The sequence below is a fragment of the Acartia tonsa genome, chromosome 5 (assembly GCF_053477335.1).
Source record: "Acartia tonsa isolate MP-2025a chromosome 5, ASM5347733v1, whole genome shotgun sequence".
In the NCBI taxonomy this organism is placed as follows: Eukaryota; Metazoa; Arthropoda; class Copepoda; order Calanoida; family Acartiidae; genus Acartia; species Acartia tonsa.
Window position 1 is genome coordinate 13,022,840 of NC_137264.1, and position 20,468 is coordinate 13,043,307.

The following is a 20,468-nucleotide window of genomic DNA, read 5'->3' on the forward strand; positions in this document are numbered from 1 at the left end:
ATGCGTGTTCTATTAAGCTTAACAATTAAAATCGTATCAGTATCAGAAACAATGGATATTGTGTTAGATTGTCGCATACCCCGATAAAAGCTTGCTAATATGTATAACGATAACCCTACCCCCTCCGCCGACCATAGAGGAACGTATTGTCCAATATATAAGGACTATATTAGCAACCTAAATTAACGCCTAAAATTCATGTCACAATATCCACGTATTTTATGGGATTATTTTATGTATTGTTAAAAAGCGATTAAGGATTACAACGTAAATCCATCAGTAGCGAAGCACAAAAGTTAATAGAAGACAAACGAACATATGTAATTTATAGAGCAGATTTTCAGTAATAGTAAAAAGGAGAAATTCACTCAATATTTGAATAAATAAGTAGAAGGTGAAGGATCGTTATTTTAGCCCGCTGCGAGTTTCACTTTATTAGAGAACATGAAAATTTGCATCATCCAAGTAATAATAAATCCAACCTAACTTTAAGGAAACTGGATGTTTAATCAAAACTTTGAACTTTGGGAGCCGTCCCGAATGGGTTAAAAAAAAGTTAGGACACGTTCTTTAAGAAAAAAAAAGAAAAAATTATGGTTTAAAAATACATTTATTCATAACTACATAATTGAACATTTCAAAATAAAAACAACAATATCAAACATAATCAATGTTCATCGAACATTTTATTTACATCTTCACAAAATGTATAAATACATTTCCTCAGTATGGAGCTTTGAATCCGATTAATATCGGCTGGAATAGAACCGGTTCTCAGCCATACATTTTAACATAACAGTATGTATTTTTGTAATAAATTCACTGGCATTTAAGTTTTTTTACACACTGATGTTTATATTATTTCTTGCATTAGGTACTAAATGTAACTTTTTTTTATAAAAATAAAGGAGGGGTTATTTTTGTAATTTAGGATTAACAATAATTACCCCTCCTCCTTTATAGAAAAATCACCAGGCATTGACGTAGAAAAGTTCGAGAGGTATTTAATGCAAATATAAAAAAAGACTTTTTGTAAAATATGATTCTCTATAAAAAGCTCTAAATAAAAATTTCTTAATATCAGAAAAGTTAAGTTTTCAGTATGGCTTCGAAGCCGATTAATATCCGCTGGATTAGAACCGGTTCTCAGCCATACTGAAAAATCATGTACCGTATAGTATTATAGTCAGTTTTCTACGAATTTTTAAAAAATCATAATTAATACCATAGTTAAATTTTCATTTTAATATTCGCGGAAAGCTGTCTGTAATACGATGCGATAAATAACTATTGTGAAACAAAGACAATTGCAACCAATAGTAGCGAAGAGTATTGAAGAAATAAGGAAATTGTAGGACAAATATAGCATATAAAAAAAATAAAATTAAAATTAGTTAACACACATAATTTGTATAAACATTTACATTGTGTTCTTGTATAATAAGACATTCAAATGAGCATAACAAACCGACAAACAGACACAAGTGTTTTGTAGAATAGCCTGCTTCGCTCCTTTTTTTATTTACTGGTGATTATGAAACAATTCTGGAGGTATATGATGTGTGTGCAGGCAGGGATCTAAAGGGATAAGACAATGGCTGTCAAAATGATGTACATCCCCAATAATGATACACAAAAATAACCCTTGTGTAGAATACGATTGGTCGTTGAAACGTTAGGAAACTCAAATTAATGAACTAACCAATCAAATTCAAAAAAGTCCCCAAAGTTGTTAAGCAAACGAATAAGAAAACGTTATAATCAAACTTTAGGGACTTGTGTAGGGACAGCCTATTTTCCCCTCCCTCCTTGGTGAATTAGGAAGGAGTGCGACAATGGATGGCAATTTTATCTACCCCCCCCCCCCCCCTGTTAAATATAATATTCTGGGGGATGATTGAGATTTAACTGCCATTATCCCTCCCTGCCAGGTATTAGATGGTAGTTTCTTCTTAGTTCTTGCCAACGTTGATCTCCTCGACTTCAGGGTCCTTAAAAATAAAAGATTAGTTTTCATAAAAACTGAGTTTTTGGGTCATATGAAGAAAACGAAGTTATGGGTCGTCGTATTTTCACAGTAGCTTTTGAATTGTTATTTTAAGTTAGGTTAGGTGATTGCAGGGGCTAAAAATAGGAGAAAAGCTACTGTGAAAATATTACGAAACCAGCAACTTCGTTGTCTTCAAATGACCCGAATTTTTTAACCTATTATATAAAGTAGTAAGGGTTAAATGGCTGAAGCTAAAGATCTCAATAACTACTAAACCGATTGGGTTCTCGTTTTTAGGTAAGCTTCATGTGATGGTTTTAAGCTGTTTTATTTTGATACATTAAGTCTTGGTTGAATGGTTCAAACTTTTCAACCAATAATATTTTAACTAAAGAATGAATAATAATTTAGTTAAATAATTCTTTGGGATGGGCATTAATTTATCGTGCATTGTCTTGTCCCTTAAGATCCCTAAAAAAATATACATGTCCAAGTTTGGTTAGGTACTTACCTTGAACTCGAATTTAGGGAAGTTTGTCATATCCTCGCCCTCAGCGCCTCCAAACTAAAATTAATAAGAATTATAATTAATATTTGGGGGGGGGGGGGGGGGGTGGTTCTATGCTCAGCTAGGCACTCTTAGAGGTAAACTGCCAAGTTATGTATATAATAAGCGCAGCAATAGCAATATTCTAGATTGAAAATCAACTAACAAAGTTTAAAGAACTTTCTCGTATTCATTCGAATCCGGTGGATATGAACCGGTTCTCATCCATACAAAAAAACTATGTCTAGCATCGTATTATATCCAGCTTTCTACGAATATAAAAATGTACAATCATAAGATTAAAACCAGTTTTTTTAGCCCGTGCCTTCGGGACCTCGGTGCTAAAAAAACTTGTTTTAATCTTATAATTGCACATTCTATATCCGTGGAAAGCCGTTTATAATACGATGACAGAAATAACTATTCTCGTATTCATGAAAAAAACTAGTTTTAATCTCATAATTGTACTTTCTATATCCACGGAAAGCCGTTTATAATATTATTTATCACTAAAGGCTACATCCCTTGCGGAATGGTGATGGTACCATCCCCCAAAATAGTTAAAATCATGAGAAGCTACCTTGTAAAAGAGAACCAAAACGGTTCAACAGTTATCGAGATCCTTCGGTACAGACAAACAGAGAGATAAACAGACATCCTGGTACTTAATTATAAGGATTCTCTGTGTCTCAAAAAGGTATATAGGGTAATGCATTACCTGCTTCGCTAATCTCTGAAGTTCATTATCAAGCTGGGCCTTGATGGCGGGGGAAGCATTCTCTAGACCTCCATACCCCTTGCTACGAATACTCTCCAAGAATAAGGTCTGGATAGGATCTAAACAAAGAAATATATGTCCAGTTGTCCGCAGATACGCCCTACAAACTGCAAATTAACTAAATACTCGGATTACGAGATTGCTGGGTATATCTAGCAACCCCCCTGCCCTCCCCCCTCTTTAAAAGCCTGTAAGTGAAACAAAATAAGTATTCATGAAAACGTATGCCCTTTTTAGAAATCACCCCCCCCCCCAGCATGAAAAAAAAATAACCTTTCATATTCTTAATGGCAATTTCATCTGCTGCCGCTTTGGCTGCAGCCTCTTCAGCGGCCTTCTTGGCAGCGGCTTCCTCTGCAGCTTTCTTGGCAGCAGCCTCTTCAGCTGCCTTCTTGGCTGCAGCTTCTTCAGCAGCCTTTTTTTCTGCAGCTGCCTTGGCCGCAGCTTCTTCAGCGGCCTTCTTGGCAGCGGCTTCCTCTGCAGCTTTCTTCGCGGCAGCTTCTTCAGCAGCCTTCTTTTCAGCAGCTGCCTTTGCAGCAGCCTCTTCTGCAGCCTTTTTGGCTGCTGCTTCTTCTGCGGCTTTCTTGGCAGCTGCTTCCTTTGCAGCCTTCTCGGCGGCTGCTTTAGCAGCAGCTTCTTCAGCAGCCTTCTTTGCAGCAGCTTCCTTTGCAGCTTTTTCTGCGGCTGCCTTTGCGGCTGCCTCTTCAGCAGCCTTCTTAGCAGCGGCTTCTTCAGCAGCCTTCTTTGCGGCGGCTTCTTTAGCTGCCTTTTCGGCGGCTGCCTTAGCAGCAGCTTCTTCTGCAGCTTTTTTAGCAGCTGCTTCTTCAGCTGCCTTCTTGGCAGCAGCTTCTTTAGCAGCCTTTTCGGCGGCTGCCTTAGCAGCTGCTTCTTCAGCAGCTTTCTTTGCGGCGGCTTCTTCTGCAGCCTTCTTAGCAGCAGCCTCCTCTGCAGCCTTCTTTGCGGCAGCCTCCTTTGCAGCTTTTTCAGCGGCTGCCTTAGCCGCAGCCTCTTCAGCTGCTTTCTTAGCAGCGGCTTCTTTAGCAGCCTTTTCAGCTGCTTTCTTAGCAGCGGCTTCTTTAGCAGCCTTTTCAGCTGCAGCTTTCTTGGCAGCTGCTTCCTCAGCAGCTTTCTTGGCAGCGGCTTCTTTGGCAGCCTTTTCAGCTGCAGCCTTGGCTGCCGCTTCTTCAGCAGCTTTGCCATCACCTTTATAAATTCACATTAAAAAAAAGTCTTGAAACCTACCTTTGAAAATTTAAATTTTTTATGATAAACAAAGTTACCCCTTTTTTAAATCTAGACTTTATAAACCCAGAACCACTTCATTATGCAATTTACATTTTCCTGGATATTTTGTCTACGGTAGTCCATAAGTGTACAGCTTTACAGTACATTGTTTCTATTTGTTAAAGCAACACGTATGATAGAAGAAAAAGATTCTTTTTAAAGTAAAATGCTTATATTTCAATCAAAATCTATATTTTTGTATTTTTTACCGATCCACTTCATTATGCAAATCAAAATAAAATCAATGGGAAAACGTTTGTTTTGCACTTTTCTCCACTTTTAAAAAATGATTCTGATAAAATAACAATTTTTTATGGGATTTATGCATCAATTATAATGAAAAACAGTTTAAGGTAGATTTTAATGATTTTTCTAAATAAGAAATAATTGAAAAAAAGAAATTCTATCCCTATCACTTTAGAGGACAGCTGCTGACCCCTAGTCTTATGGATGAAGCTAAATACATGTTAAAGATAAAAATTACCCTGAAAAGTATACAAAAATATTTTTTGATGTGTTAAAAAAATCCACTTTAAAATTTTGATTTTGAGGATGATGGCCTTTAAGATGCTCTTACTGGTGATGAAGGTGAGCTAAATGTTATCTAAGTACATGACCATTACAACAACTTGTCTATTAACCTATGTACCATTTTTTGTAGTCATAGCAGCCTCCAGTGGAGCCTCTCGACAAGAAATATAACCATTATCTAAAAACTACATTATTTACTTTATGAATTTTAGTAATTAAAATTGCAATTTTTTCTTTTTTAATAGGTATTGCTTGGCTGGAGGCTGCTATGACTACAAAAATTGAACCATAGTTCAATATATAAGTTTTCCTCATGGGCATGCACTTTGATAACATTTAGCTCACCATCACCACTAGTAAGAGCATCTTAAAGGCCATCATTCTCAAAATCAAGATTTAAAATGGATTTTTTTTGACACATCAAAAATATTTTTGTATACTTTTCAGGCTAATTTTTATTTTTAACATGTATTTAGCTTCATCCATAAGACTAGGGGTCGGCAGCTGTCCTCTAAAGTGATAGGGATAGAATTTCTTTTTTTCAATTATTTCTTATTTAGAAAGATCATTAAAATCTACCTTAAACTGTTTTTCATTATAAATAATGCATTAATCCGTTAAAAAATTCTTATTTTATCAGAATTAATTTTTAAAAGTGGAGAAAAGTGCAAAACAAACGTTTTCCCATTGATTTTATTTTGATTTGCATAATTAAGTGGATCGGTAAAAAATACAAAAATATAGATTTTGATTGAAATATAAGCATTTTACTTTAAAAAAAATCTTTTTCTTTTATCATACGTGTTGCTTTAACAAATAGAAACAATGTACTGTAAAGCTGTACACTTATGGACTACCGTAGACAAAATATCCAGGAAAATGTAGATTGCATAATGAAGTGGTTCTGGGTTTAGTTGAAAAGTTTTTAGAGTTTATAAACTTTGAATACTAATGTAATTCATGGCCCCCTCCCTACCTGCAAAGACCCAAGTTGTCACATTTATAGTTAGACGAAAAATCTAATTAAGCATTGCGGAAAACAATAATAGTTAGGTGACTAACCAACTTTGGGTACTTAAACAGAATTTGAATATGACTGAAAATTACAATGGTACCCAAAGTTTTCAACAATATTACAAAAAATACTTTTTGTTTTCGCAGCATCCGCCGCTTGTTTGGCAGCCTTGGCTTTCTTGGTCACTTCTTCGGCGGCTCTTTTAGCGGCTGCCTCCATAGGATCCACCTTCTTGGCCATTGACATCATGTCTGCTTCCTAGGGGCAAAAATAGCTAAATCAGATCGGGGAGGGAGGGGACATTGAACTATTTGTTAAACTAGTCCCCAAAGTTATATCGTTGGCTTAACAACTTTGGAGACTTTATTGAATTTTGATTGGTTGGTTCATTAAGATGAGTGTCCAGTTCACCAAACGTTTCAACCACTAGTTGTGATCCACTGATGGGGTAATCTTGTGTAAAATCATTGGGGATGTACATCAATTTATCAACCCTATAAATCCCTGTGGAATCGGATGGTTTTGAAAAGCAAAGCTATTCTATAATTAGGGTCGGCCTGTCCGTAACGGATAGCTTTTTTCGTTAATTTAGGCATGTTAGAATTGTCCTATCGATTTCAAATTTTGCATGGTTATTCCTTAATAGTTAGGTACGATTTAGAAAGCGTAGCAACTCTATAATCATCACCAAAATGTCCGTACGTCCATTTTGAACAATACAAGTGTTAATGTCCGTTTGTCCTACCGTTTCAGTGCTTCGCTTTTATCGATGTTGTCATCCTTGTTTATAATAAATTTTGCGTTTTTCCTTAGGTATTTATTTTTACAACTTTGATAACTAACAGATACCTACCTAAGTAATATTATTAACCAAAATTTATAAAAAGTTAATCTTAAATGTAAGCAACGATAAAGTTAAATTGTCTAAAAATAACATTCCCTTTCTTTAATGCTAACGGATACGCCTCTAGAAGCTTCAAGACAAAGTTCGTGCAATCAAGTGATTGGTTGTAAAGATAACTATAACGGGCGTTAGAGTATTGCATCCCATTAAAAGCGGATGATCTAGCTTTTGGCTTCTCTAGATGATCCCTTGAAATCAAAGAAGAAACCCGCACCAATGAGATGATTAACTAGGTACGTAGCTGTGATTTACCTTGGGAGCTTTGTCGTCAGCTAGAAGTCTGGAATACAGTTGGAAGCTTCTCTGTGTCTGCCATTGGCTGCATCTAAAAAAATTAACAGTAAAATATTATACAGTAATAGTTATTTATCGCATCGTTTTACAGACAGCTTTAGGACAGTATTAATTTTATGATTTTTATTAAATTATTTTAATATTCGTAAAAAATTGTCTGTTATACGATGCTATACATTTTTCAGTATGGCTTAGAGCCGGTTCTAAGGAATAATATCTTACAGTATCTTTAGTAAATGTTATGTTGAAACGACATTTTAAGTTAAGTACCTAAATGCAAAGCTTTTAAAACTTTTAATCCCGATATGTATTTTAATTCAGAGATAGAGGGGTCAAGGGGCTGTTTATTTCACTAGTCCCCAAAATTATTAACGTTTTCTTACTCTTTACGTAACCACTTTGGAGCGGGGGGGAGGGGTAATTTTGTTTATCATCATTGTGGATGTGCATCAATTTATCGGTCATTGTCTTATCCCTTTAGATTCCTGATTTTTATTTCTACTGAGTGAGCGTGTGTGTGTACGGTTCAGTTGAATGACAAATACTTGTGCAACGAGATTAAAATTATTGGTTGAAAAGTTTCGACACTGCTAGTTTTAAACCAACCAATAAAGATTTAACTAACTGTAAATAAGAAGACATCGGATAAACAATCAAAAACCTACAAGACACCACTTATCGCCAAAAGAATTAGCCTTAATATGACAGGTGTCCCAGTTTAACCATTTTTTTCTTTCAATGATTGCAATCATTGAGACAGACTAAACAAAGCGACAGATACTCAGTAGTCCGAGAATGTACTCAAGCATAGAAAGTACAAAGGGGGAAATAGCCATTTCTAAAGGTTTCATTGATATATTTTTTTTAAATAAATTTTTTATTTTGCATTTTTATGTAAATAAACCTGTGAAAAATATTTGAAAACTCAAGAATAACTTAAATGTACAAAATCAGAATATGCATTTCTCTGTCATCCTTAGAATTAGGTCAAGCGACGAGATGTACTTTATGAAATGTTAAACAAAAAATGCTTTAAAAGAAAAGACGGCGTCTGACAAATAAATCTACCAAAAAGGTTAGGTTACTTAATGTTGAGTTCTTATCCTTATACAAAAGTAACAGGATGTTTGTTTGTTTGTCTATTTCCACCCCCCCAAAATATTTTTTTTTTACTTTTTCTTTTAAAATCTAAAATAAGAAATTGGGTATCAAATTCGACTCTCCCCACCTCAAGTGGCCCTAGAGGCCTCTAGGGGCTTGTCGCTAGTGATTTAATAAAGTGTTAAGCTGGATAACCTCTAGAGAAGGACGGGGTAAAAATTATCAAATCTTGCTAATGACCAGCCAAATGTCCTACAGAAAACCACCTTTATTATTGATATTTGTCAGAAAGTGCTAACTTTGCATGATATTGTAGAGATAAATTAGGCCTTTTTTGGGCCAAGACATTCCAATTACAGTAACTACTTATGAATTTGACATAGCAGCAATTTGTCAACGTCTTTAGTAATGAAGCATTATTCATTCGAGATTTGACCCCATCACCCACCAGAGGACCAATAACGAGCGGATGGCAAGGGCTGCTGAGATAGGTCAATTAAGGATTATTCTAACCTGACAAGCCTGGCTGAATTTCTTAGGACAACCGCGCTCATGATTCCAGACATTTTGATGTGGCCTAGAAAAATAAATAAATCATAGAATATGATATTTTCATATAATAGCTTGAATCCAAGGGGCCTGAAAAACACAGCCTAATCGGTTCAGTAGTTCGTGAAATATTAAGCTACTTCTAGACGGACGAAAAGACAGACAAACAAACCATGCACTGAACCTTTACTTTAAAGTACAACTTGTTGAACTGTCAAAAATCGCCGCTGCCTCCGAAAATTGCATGTCCCGATTAAAATAATCAAAAAAATTACGCCGTCCAAAAATATCGAATTTTGGCTGTTAAGTTTTTTTAAGTGACACTCGAGCCTTCACACTTTCATAAATCCAAAAAGAAATAATATTTCACGACAGACAGACGTACTGACAGACCTTTATTAAGTAAGATACAGTATATATACTATGTTAATTTATTACACTGATTTTTTCTTAGGAGTTAGAAACTAGGGTTAGGCCGGATATCCGGTCATTTTCAATATCCGGCCGGATACCAGATATTAAAACTATCCGGTTACATGATATCCGACTGATTTTTGACGCCGGATATGCGGTTATCCGGCCGGATATCGAACGTTGGCCAGATATCCGGCCCAACCCTATTAGAAACTGTATTTCTTATACAGACATTCAAATAGACAGAAAAAAATGTAAAATAATGTCTAAAATAGTTTATATAAACAACTTCAGCTTAATTTAGCTTAGAACGATAAAACATAAAATGAATTAAAATAGCTTTCTTTAAACAAATTATTGCATCAAACAATTCTAAAAGAAAAATGAACGAAAATCACGCCAAAAATCCGCAAAATTTGCAACTTCACCAAATTTCTGCAAAGCCTTGCAAAAAACAACTTTGCCAGAGAAAGGATAATTCACACGAAGCAAGGCAATATTTCTAAGAACTATAATAAAGGCAGTTTTAGCTTAAAATAGATAGATAGAAAGAACACACATACAGTAAGACCTTGTGGGCTTATATAACAACAACAAACTATAAACTTGTCTGCTACTGATCAGCTGTTTTTTTTACTCCATTCCTTTTTTTTAAACGCGCGAAGCTGTATTTGTAAAAAAAATCCCATAATTTTTAATACAATTAATAATAAACGTATTTTGATTCTAACAATAATTCTACTTTTAATACTTCTAAATTTTTTTCAATAATCAAATGTTACTATAATATCTTTTTGCAAACACTTTAATAGACTAAAAATGCAAGCAAACTAAAGATAGAGAAAGTGTAGACCCCCCCCGTCCCCCCCCCCCTAGACAGATTAAATAGGAAGTGGGGAAGGCCTAGGAAAGCAGTCCCCGTTCGTCGGTGTTCCCCTAAAACAGCCAATAGCAGAATGTAGTTAATATCAGGGATGTTAAGGGATAAGACAATGGCCGATAAATTAAATAACATCCCCAATGTAAATACACACATGTTTTTGTAGATTACAATTGGTGGTTGAAATATGTACACACTGAACTTAAAGAACTAACCACCGAATCAAAATTTTAATTCAAGTCCCCAAGGTTATTTAGCTTACGAATAAGAAAACGTTATTTAAAACTTTGGGGACTATTGTACAATCAAATGCCTCCCTTTCTCATATCTAGACATATTGACAAAAGTTGTATAAAAGATACTTTTGCTATAATACATTTTTAGCTGAAGTGAATGAAAACCATGTCTCGCATCAGACTTGCAAAACACGGTTATATAACTACAAATGATTCCTTTATACGGCACCATGAACTAACGGATAGGTAAATGGAAGATAAATTATTCTTCTCAAATTAACAAGTACAAAATTCTTCCAAAAAATCAGATTTGGGAAGATTTTAATTTATCTTCCATTAAACGTTCCCTATATTTTTGACACCCATGTAGAATTAGTACACAGGGCCGGCATGAAGGGAATGTCAAGCAAAGAATATTTGTCAGTCGTGCTATTTTTGGAGCCACCGAAACCAAATCAACCCCCAGAGAGAGAGAGAGAGAGGGGACTATGGGCTGTTTATCACACCAATCCCCAAAGTATTACAATAACGTTTTCTAATTCGTTGGATTAACAACTTTGACGACTTCAGTGTATTTTGATTGATTGGTTTATTAAGTTGAGTGTTTAAACGTTATCTTTAGTAGTAATAATTTTAATTTTTGAACAAAAGCAGTTTTAGCCCGAGAAATGTTCTCAGCTGCTATAGGAATAAGTGTCCGAAATTTTTAGTGAAGATTCCCTAGTTAAAAAATGATGAATGGACAAACAGACAAAGTACGTTATATAACAGATGTTCAGTGATAAAAAAAGGAAAAATGACGGACAAGATTTATTAGATAATCACAAAACTTTTACTTATCAATATATAAATGTCTTTTGAAGTATAACCGACAGACTGACGGACCCGGTAAGTTATATACAATTTAATAACGGGTATCTGCACATAAACACAAACAGTCAATGTAGAGTAGTAAGTAGTTTTGCTTTGAAAAATAAATTCCCTGTTTCTCCCTTCCTTGATTCCTAATAATATAATAAGTCTATCTTAACAACACTAACAGTTTTTCAGGGAGGAACGGAAGGGACATTGGACTGTTAATTACACTGGTACCCAAAGTTTTTTTATTCGTTAGCTCACAACTTTTGGGTACTTTCATTTAATTTTGATATCATTTTATAGACCATTGCATTGTCTTATCCCTTTAGGTCCCTGGCCATAAACATTAACTGTTATTTGTGCAACTTTAAAAATAGTGCGTCTTCATGTCCGCAAATTAGATATTTATCGCTTCGTATCATAGAAAGGTTTCCGCGGATATTAAAACCAAAATTAAAAGAATAAAACCAGCTATGTTAGCCCCGAGGTGTAGAAGGCAGTCTAATAATAACATAAGTTTTCCTAAATTGAAACGCAGTCAATTCTGTAATTAAATTACTAAAATCTGAAGCTTCAGACAAAAAAAGCTTACTACTATATATTAGAGGACTAGTGGCTACGCCCCTAGAAGCCTCTAGAGGTGGGGAGGGGGAGACAATTGGCGCCCATTATTTTTAATTTGATTGATACCCTCCCCCAAAATAGTAATAAACCTTCCCTCAATGACGCTGAATTGTTATTAAGGGCATTACAGATCTCAAGCCTGTAGAGTAGCTTCGCTACTTATAAGAAACTTCGAGCTTAAACTTACATGATAGATTCTTTCAGTACAGAATAATGACGTTCGTTTGTCACTAAGGCCGGGGTAAGACAGGTCAAGTCAGGGAGGGAGAGGACATTGGACTGTTAATTGCACTGGAGGTACCCAAAGTATTTTTAACAACGATATCTTCTTCGTTAGCTCAAAAACTTTTAGTACTTAGGACTTCTGGAAACTAGTAACGTCCAAACTTTTCAACCAATAATTTAATCTACATAAGAGGTATTCTTATTTATTCTTATTGGAGATGTTTATTAAATTATCGTCTATTGTCTTATCCCTTATCACCCCTGATTAAAAGGGCTAGTTTGATGAGGGATATGTAATAAGTTTTGCAAATTAGCCTTATGATCTGCAAATTCATTAATGATTTTTTAAAATGCTACAACAATAAACCTGGTGCATTTTATTGATGGGTGTGTAAATCAAGTCAGAGAGAGAGAGGGGACAATGGGCTGTTTATTACACCAGTTCCCAAAGTTTAATAATAATGTTTTCTAATTAGTTGGCTTAACAAATTTAGGGACTTTTATTTTGAATATTGATTGGTTGTTTCATTTAGTTGAGTGTCCAATTCAAAGTTGTAATTTAGAGAAGGGATAATTTTGTGTATCATCAATAAAGATGCACATTAATTTATCGGCCATTGTCTTATCCCTGTAGATCCCTGAGTTCTAATAGTCTTAGCTTCAAAAGTTTGATAAAAAGAAACTCCTAAAATATTCTTAACTTGTGCTTTTTATAGAATGCGCTATTTGTGAACATAATTGTCCTAGCTACTATAAATGTTCATGAAAATATAAAAATCTAGACTTATTGCATAACCCGGCTTATACTAAGCTAGGAACAGGTATAAGTAATATTAAGATTAATAAAAATTTTAAAATGATCGAAAGAATTTAGCTTACGATTTAAATACATTGTCATAAATAAAATATATTCAGGGACCTTAAGGGATAAGACAATGGAAGATAAATTGATACACATACTCAATGAGGATACCTCTTCTGTAGAATAAAAATATTGGTAATAAAGATTGGACGTAGTAAGTTTAATTCTACCAAATAATAGGTGTATATAATAAAAGTTTCTAAAGTATGCCAAATACAATTTTAGATGAAAATTTGGGAAACACACCCTTATGTATCACTATGCTTATCCCCTTCCTCCTCACCCCTATAAGTAAAATAAAATAATTTTAGAATAATTGTCCCTGCCAAGAAAAACTTGGCGCCGACTAAAATTCTTTCTTTTTCTCTAAAGAGTTACTTTCAGGGATCTCAAAGGATAAGACAATGGCTGATAAATTGAAGTAAATCCCCAATAATGATACACAAAAGTATCCCTTCTGTTGAATACAATTAGTCTTTGAAACGTTTTGACACTCAACAATTAAGAAAACATCAAAATAAAACTATGGGGACTAGTGTAACAAACAGCCCAATGTCCACTCCCTCACTGGTCACTGTTAACCTATTTGTGTCACATGGTTCAGGGAATAAGGGGACATTGGACTGTAAATTAAACTGGTACCCAAAGTTCTTTAACTCGTTTGCTCAAAAACTTTGGGGATTTTTATAAAATCTTAATTGGATAGGTCGAAAGAAAAGTGTCAAAACTTACCCACCAATAATTTTAATCAACAGAAGGGTAATTTGTTTCTTTAATTGGGAATGTACAACAATTTGTCGCTTTTTGACTCTTAAGATCAATCTCTTTAGCCTACATATAAAAAATCACTTAGACATGAAGCACATCACAAAGGTATATTGAATCCATATAGGCATTAATCTATGGCTGTACAAAATTAATTTTCTTTCAGAGCGATTTCTCTTGGGAGCGTAGAGTTCTCTATCCCAAAATACTTATAAACCTTCTCAGACCATATGAGAAATTTCACTTCAAAGGAGAAGAACCATATCTGAAGAGCGGTTCGGTCCACACACACTGACAGAAACACAAACATCCAGTTACTTAGACAGTTTTGTTACAATGCAATGGCGTAAACACTAAGAAGGAAAGCTTACTTTATTCCATTATTTTAAGGGGGTTTTTGACATCCATCCTTCCCAACAATAACGGAAAGAAAAAAACTTTCTTTATAATAAATATGTAGATTTCGTGATTTTACTTTTCTACATTGAAAGCATACATTATAGGTAGGAGATAAGAAATAAAACATAAACAATGCCGTTTTATGCACTGAAGATAAGAGTAATATTGAGTCATTGAAAATATTGTGCTAGTTTTTGGTAGTTACAAGTAGTTTCATATATTCATATACAAGTAGTTATCAACACTTGTTTTTTAATTGTTTTACACAAAGGGATAGTTGCATGAAGTGCATTTAACTAGTTTGGGTACTTGAAAAGATGAACCTAAAATGTTATTTTGTAAAATATGATAAATATAGGTTAATTATGAATGTACATCATTTTTTCAGATACAAAATGTTAAAATAAAAGTTTTACCTATAGAAAATTAAGAAAGATTGAATTCCATAATTAAATGGCCAAATCAAGCCCTATAACAATAAAATATTAACAATTAAAAGAAATAATTTGCTTGACAAAAATGTAATGAACAAAAAGTGAACTATGTTATAGTGATAAATAAAAGCTCAACAAGAACCTACGACAATAATGAAGCTGGATAAATGTGTACATATAATCGTGTCTCTAAGTATTGTATCACTAGGAGTTGTCTGTATTTCTGTAGGAGTTGCTAATCTAGGTGAATATTAATTATATTTCTAAGTATGGTCTCACTAGGAGTTGTCTGTATTTCTATAGGAGTTGCTAATCTAGGTGAATATAATTGTATCTCTAAGTATGGTCTCACTAGGAGTTGTCTGTATTTCTGTAGGAGTTCTTTTTTAAAGGGAGTGTGAACGTAAACATTTCTCATCTGATTATCAAATCTTAACATTTTCTAAGCACATTTCACTACACTGATCAACCAAAAACGTCCTATTAACAAAAATATCCAGGAATAATGCCTTGATTTTATGGTATTTTGGGAGGGAAAAAGGAAAAAAAAGCTTTATATTATGAATGAGATAATGTTAAGATTTCATATTAAGATGAGAAAAATTTACATTCACAGTAAAAAAAAAAGCTTTGCTCTTATTAGACTCAATTGTCTGAGTTACTAGTACTAGTTTAAAATCAACAAATAATGCTTTTCTGTTTAGGCGAATGTAAAAGACAGCCTAGACTTCCAACATGGACTATTTTACAGGTTTTAAGAAGTATTGACAATAGGATAATTAGGACTATGAGTAGTGCAGCAACATGCTAATAATTCTAAAATTAAAGTAACAGGATGTCTATGAGTCTGTCTGTATGGATCTAAGGATCATGATAACCGCTGAACCGTTATGATTTTACTTTACAGTAAAGCATTTTATAGATTAAGGGAAGGTTTTTTAATATTTTTGGGATGGGAATTTCTGCCCTCTAAATAGAAATTGTCCTTTGAAAAAAATCCATATTTAAAAAAAAAGGGAAAGTGGAAAGTTGTTTCAAGTAAAATTCTAAGTTCTTACGAGATTACCTAATCTTTCATTTATCTATCACTGCATACAACTCCTAAGCAAAGATCTAAAGGGATAAGACAATGGCCGATAAATTGATGTACATTTCCAATGTTTATACACCAAATTACCCCTACTGTAGATTATAATTAGTGGTTGAAACGTTTGGACACTCAACTTAATAAACCAGCCAATCAAAATTCTTTTAAGACCTCAAAGTTTTTAAGCTCACGAATAAGATAACTTTATTATAAAACTTTGGGGACCTGTGTAATAAAAAGCCTATTGTCTCCTTCCTCTCTGACAATCTTATCTTCAAAAATTCAAATAATAATTTTTCTAGGGTGCAATACTCGGAATATTTGGAGTAAGTGTTCTAGCCCTCCCTTCTTGTAGGTAAACTATTTTAATCCTTATTAGAGGTTGCAGCTGTGCCCCTAGCATTTAAGGGCTCTTAGTTCACAGAGAAAAAAAATGGCATAAAAATAGTCTAAAACCATCCCAAGTCTTAAATCTAAAAATAAGCCCTATTTGAAGATTTTCCTTAACAGAACTAAATATTTCAGTACTTATTGCAATCTTATGGTTAAGACAAAAAACTTACTACTTTATGGTGAAGGATATAAAAAGTAGTGTATCTGTCAGTACAACAAGATCTCTCTTACTGCTAGACCCAGAATTTATTATAATCTTATTTCCGTTACAGCATCGACACCGATTAATATCTGCTGGATTAGAACCGGTTCTCGGCCATACTGAAAAATCATGTATAGGCATAGTATTGCAGACAATTTTTAACGATTATTAAAAAAATTGACACCAATCCCTTATTATAACTGCAATATATTAATTGAACTAAAAAATAATGAAGATTTTTTATTTAGAAAATCACGAGATACAGTAAAAAGAAGACGGTATACCTATATTTTAGTATCAGCTACTCTTTATTAACGTTTTGTATGTCAAAGGGAAAAATTATATGTATTTTAAAATTTCAGCTGTTTTAATTATCGTTAAACCACAATGATATATTAAAAAAATATTTTAATTGAAAAATAATGACCGATTTCATTTTAATTCACTTAAATTGAAGTGGGAATACATTTTAGGTTAATAAGTTAAAACACTGCAAATTTGTACAACCCAATCGAGAGTTAATAACCCTACCTTTAAGGCCAACCTATCAGAGAATGTGTTTATAAAATACGGTCTCCAGTGTAATTTAGAGGACTAAAGTCCCCTCTCTGACTTTAAATTTTATTTTGCAAGTGTTATGTAAACAAGTTCTCTCATTCGTTGGGTTTTAAGTTTAGAAACTTGATTGTATAATTAAGCAGAGACCTAACTTTTTAACCAATAATTCAAAATAATTAAAAGAAAATTTTGATCATCATAAGTGACGGTATACAATCATTTTAAGTCCATTGTCCTATCCCTTAAGATCCCTACTAAAACTACTAAAAGTGCTAAACAATCTTTAATTTTGCTTAGAAAGCGACCAAGCGACGAGGCTACCTTGTCTAAACTAACCATAGCATTTCTATTTGTCACAGGAGTGGTCTCAATCATCCTTATTCTAGCAGGTAAAATATAATAAGTAGCACAGAACATTATTTGCATCCTATCAAACCTTATAGTAAAAATCCTAAAGTCCGCGACCGTGGCGCAACACATAACGCCTCCGCTCGTCGTTGGGGGCCCAAAATCGCGTCATAACTAAAGACAAAAAAAAGTGGTTTCTACTGCTGCTATGTCGGGTGCGCGACATAAATAGTTTAGGAGTAGGGGGGAATGCATAAGCCCATAAACAGGCTCATTACCGTACACAGTTATGTCTTCTCAGACAAAGGTCGTGGAATCAAAGGGTTGGTTGTCTGTTGGATGTTACTTGACCTAATATCCACCAGTGGGCGTTAGAGTATCGCATCCCATTACAAGCAAATGGTTCTCTAGGAATCACTTGAAATCAAAGGAGAATCCCGCCCAAATTAGGTTATAGGTAATAATAGTAAAGATCCTATACCTAGTATACTCTACAAAAGATTTTTAACTAAAGCTACAAAAGCAAATAGAATCAATATTACCAAAAAAATGTTTTTCTTTTACTTATTGAATGATAATAATAATCTTTTAAAAGAGCTTACGAAACTTAAATGTTTTTTTTCAGCAATTTCATGGTTAAGTGTTGGGACTTTTCTACTATTTGATAGAGATATTGAATTTCTAAGGGTAAGCTTAACATTATATTTTTTCAGTCGCTCCGCCTCCCCTCCCCATAAAAAAATGTCGAAACTGATCTGAATAAATCTAGAGAATTTGGGATGCATGTTAAGTCGGACTGTTTATGAAATCTTACTGGACAAAAACAAACACACACAATTAAGCTGTTAGAATTTGCTAATTCGGGGAGAAAATCAAAAAAAGAAAGAATATGTCAATTCTATAAAAATATGGTGTTAAAAGATATTTATCCCCCAAACTCCCAAGGATCCTAGGGGATAAGACTATGGACGATCAATTAATATACATTCCAAATAATGTTTAACAAAATTACCCCTTCTGAAGATCAAAATTATTGGTTGAAAATTTTGACACTACAAATATGGAACTAACCAAAGTACCCAACATTTTTGAGCGAAGGAAAATAATATGATTAAAACTTATTATAAAACTTTGGGTAACAGTGTAATTTACAGTGTAATGTCCCCTAAAAACTTTAAATGACATGACACTACCCTTTTAGGAGGAAGAGCCATGTGAACTAGGCTTTCTAATTGTGGTCGGTATATCAGTAGTTACTTCTTGGTTATTGACTTTAGGTAACAATTTTTCCAGTATGGCTTCGAAACCGATTAATATCCGCTGGATTAGTACCGGTTCTCTGTCATACTGAAAAATCTTATTTTGCACCGCATTGCAAACAATTTTCACGAATATTAAAAATTATAAAAAGCCAGTTATGTTAGGGCCTTCGGTCTCACGGGACTATAAAACTAATTTTAATTTTTTTATTTTAATGTCAGCGGAAAGTTGTTTATAATAAGATACGATTTTTTTTCTTGGAAAGGAGATAGGTTCGAGTTTCGGCCAAGTTCGCGTCTTTACACCGAAGACGACTTTTCAATCTGAGTGTTGGGTATTACAAGGACAATCCCAATGATGATACACAAAATCACTTCTTTTTGTAGTTGAAAATTGAATTATTGAAAAAAAACGTTAGGACACTCAATTTAATAAACCAACCAATCAAATTTTGTTATAAGTTCTCAAAGTTTTTAAGACAATTAAAAAGAAAACGTTATTAAAAAACTTTAGGGACTAGTGAAATAAACAGGCCATTGTCCTTGTTAATTATTTAGGAAGTGTAATGTTGCTAATCATCACAAAATACAGAGATTCTAATTGTTCTAAATCTGATAAAACTACAAGTGCTCATAGGTAAAGCTAGAAGTTCAACAATTTTAATACATATTTAAGAAATCTTTAGGGATAAGACAATGGACGATACATTGATGTGTAGTGTACCCTAAATTTTTAGATTAATACCCATTCTATTGCTTACAATTGTTCACAAAGGTTCTAAAACTTTGGTAACCAGTATAATTTATAGTCTTATGTCCCCTTGATCTCAAAGAATTTCATTGCATAATAAATAGGTTAACTTTCTTTGTATGGCCTTCATATCTTACATATTAATGTTATCTTAATATTAACAAAGCATTAAATATATTTTTTTTTAGTTTTGGGGCAAGGGGGAATGCAAAATCTACTCAATTAAACTTAATATCCTATTATATAAAGTAAAGCAGTTTTATTGTCTGAAGCTTAAGATCTCAAAAAATTGTAAACTGATTGACTTCTCCTTTTAGCGGAAGCTTCACTTTGGTATGAGACTGTTTACTTTAAATTATAGATTTTTTTTGTGATGGTTTTAGGCTATTTTGCTGTCCACTCTACACCCCCTTGAATACAGAACCCTAGATACTAGGGGCACAGCCACTGATAGTTATAATTTCAGGGCCTTAATAACACGAAGATATCAAAGAAGAGACGAAGAAACAAATACTTTGTAAATTAACCCTAAAATAAATCCGCATAATGATAATTTTGTTTGCCATACTTTGGTTTATATAAAGTAGTAAGCTTTTTGTCTATAGCGAAGGATCTATCTAACCGCTAAACCTATATGGTATTTCTATATAATACAGTGAAGCTTCTTATAATAATCCTCATAATTAAAATTTTGTTTGCCATCATTGTTTTATAAGGAAAACTAAACCCAGGAATATGACAATGGCCGATAAATTGATGTGCATCTCAAATAATGATACACAAAATTACCTCTTTTGTAGAATATAATAAGTCAGTGAAACGCTTGAACACTCAACTTTATAAATCAACCAATCAAAATTCACAAAGTCCCCAAAGTTGTTAAGACTAACGAATAAGAAAACATTACATAAAACTCTGGGGACTAGTGTAGTCCCCCCTCTCTCTCTCTGAATATACTGACAGAAGAAAGTAAGGACAGACAGACATACAGACAAGATCACTTGTAAAGTAGCTACTCTAAATAAAAATCTTACCAGTTTATCGCAAACTCCAAAGCTACAACATAAGTTAAAATTTCTGAAAAAAAAACACTAAAAAATTTCATTTCAAAAAAAAATCACTGGTATCAACTTGCAACAGATATAAAAATTACATAATTCACAATACAATATTTTTAAAA

The 20,468-nt window shown here is 33.6% G+C and overlaps 2 protein-coding genes across 16 annotated transcripts; one reads left to right on the top strand and one right to left on the bottom strand.

Annotated features, from left to right (window-relative positions):
- Positions 1 to 591: 591 nt before the first annotated feature.
- On the bottom strand, positions 592 to 20,420 carry LOC145318790 (uncharacterized). 14 transcript variants are annotated; one of them, XR_013879532.1, is made up of 10 exons: positions 20,323 to 20,420; positions 8,958 to 9,021; positions 7,302 to 7,374; positions 6,277 to 6,403; positions 3,589 to 4,518; positions 3,256 to 3,374; positions 2,502 to 2,555; positions 1,925 to 1,991; positions 1,527 to 1,578; positions 592 to 877 (listed from the first exon to the last, which is right to left on the bottom strand). XR_013879532.1 is itself a non-coding variant. In XM_080160365.1 (10 exons), the coding sequence occupies exons 2-9, from the start codon at positions 9,008 to 9,010 to the stop codon at positions 1,953 to 1,955; spliced, it is 1,356 nt and encodes a 451-aa protein (XP_080016491.1). In that variant the 5' UTR covers positions 9,011 to 9,021; positions 20,323 to 20,420; the 3' UTR covers positions 592 to 1,580; positions 1,921 to 1,952. The 14 variants fall into 14 exon arrangements, 3 of the variants coding, with proteins under 3 accessions (XP_080016491.1, XP_080016489.1, XP_080016488.1); XR_013879530.1 differs by having other exon boundaries at positions 592 to 887; XR_013879527.1 differs by having other exon boundaries at positions 592 to 1,047.
- On the top strand, positions 14,643 to 19,841 carry LOC145318787 (uncharacterized). Of its 2 annotated transcripts, none has more exons than XM_080160355.1 (9): positions 14,643 to 14,934; positions 15,395 to 15,441; positions 16,080 to 16,132; positions 16,621 to 16,650; positions 17,228 to 17,319; positions 17,904 to 17,965; positions 18,480 to 18,555; positions 19,096 to 19,174; positions 19,755 to 19,841. In XM_080160355.1, exons 1-9 carry the CDS (start codon positions 14,844 to 14,846, stop codon positions 19,807 to 19,809), a joined length of 585 nt encoding a protein of 194 aa, XP_080016481.1. In that variant the 5' UTR covers positions 14,643 to 14,843; the 3' UTR covers positions 19,810 to 19,841. The 2 variants fall into 2 exon arrangements, with proteins under 2 accessions (XP_080016481.1, XP_080016482.1); XM_080160356.1 differs by lacking the exon at positions 14,643 to 14,934 and adding an exon at positions 14,956 to 15,008.
- Positions 20,421 to 20,468: the final 48 nt, after the last annotated feature.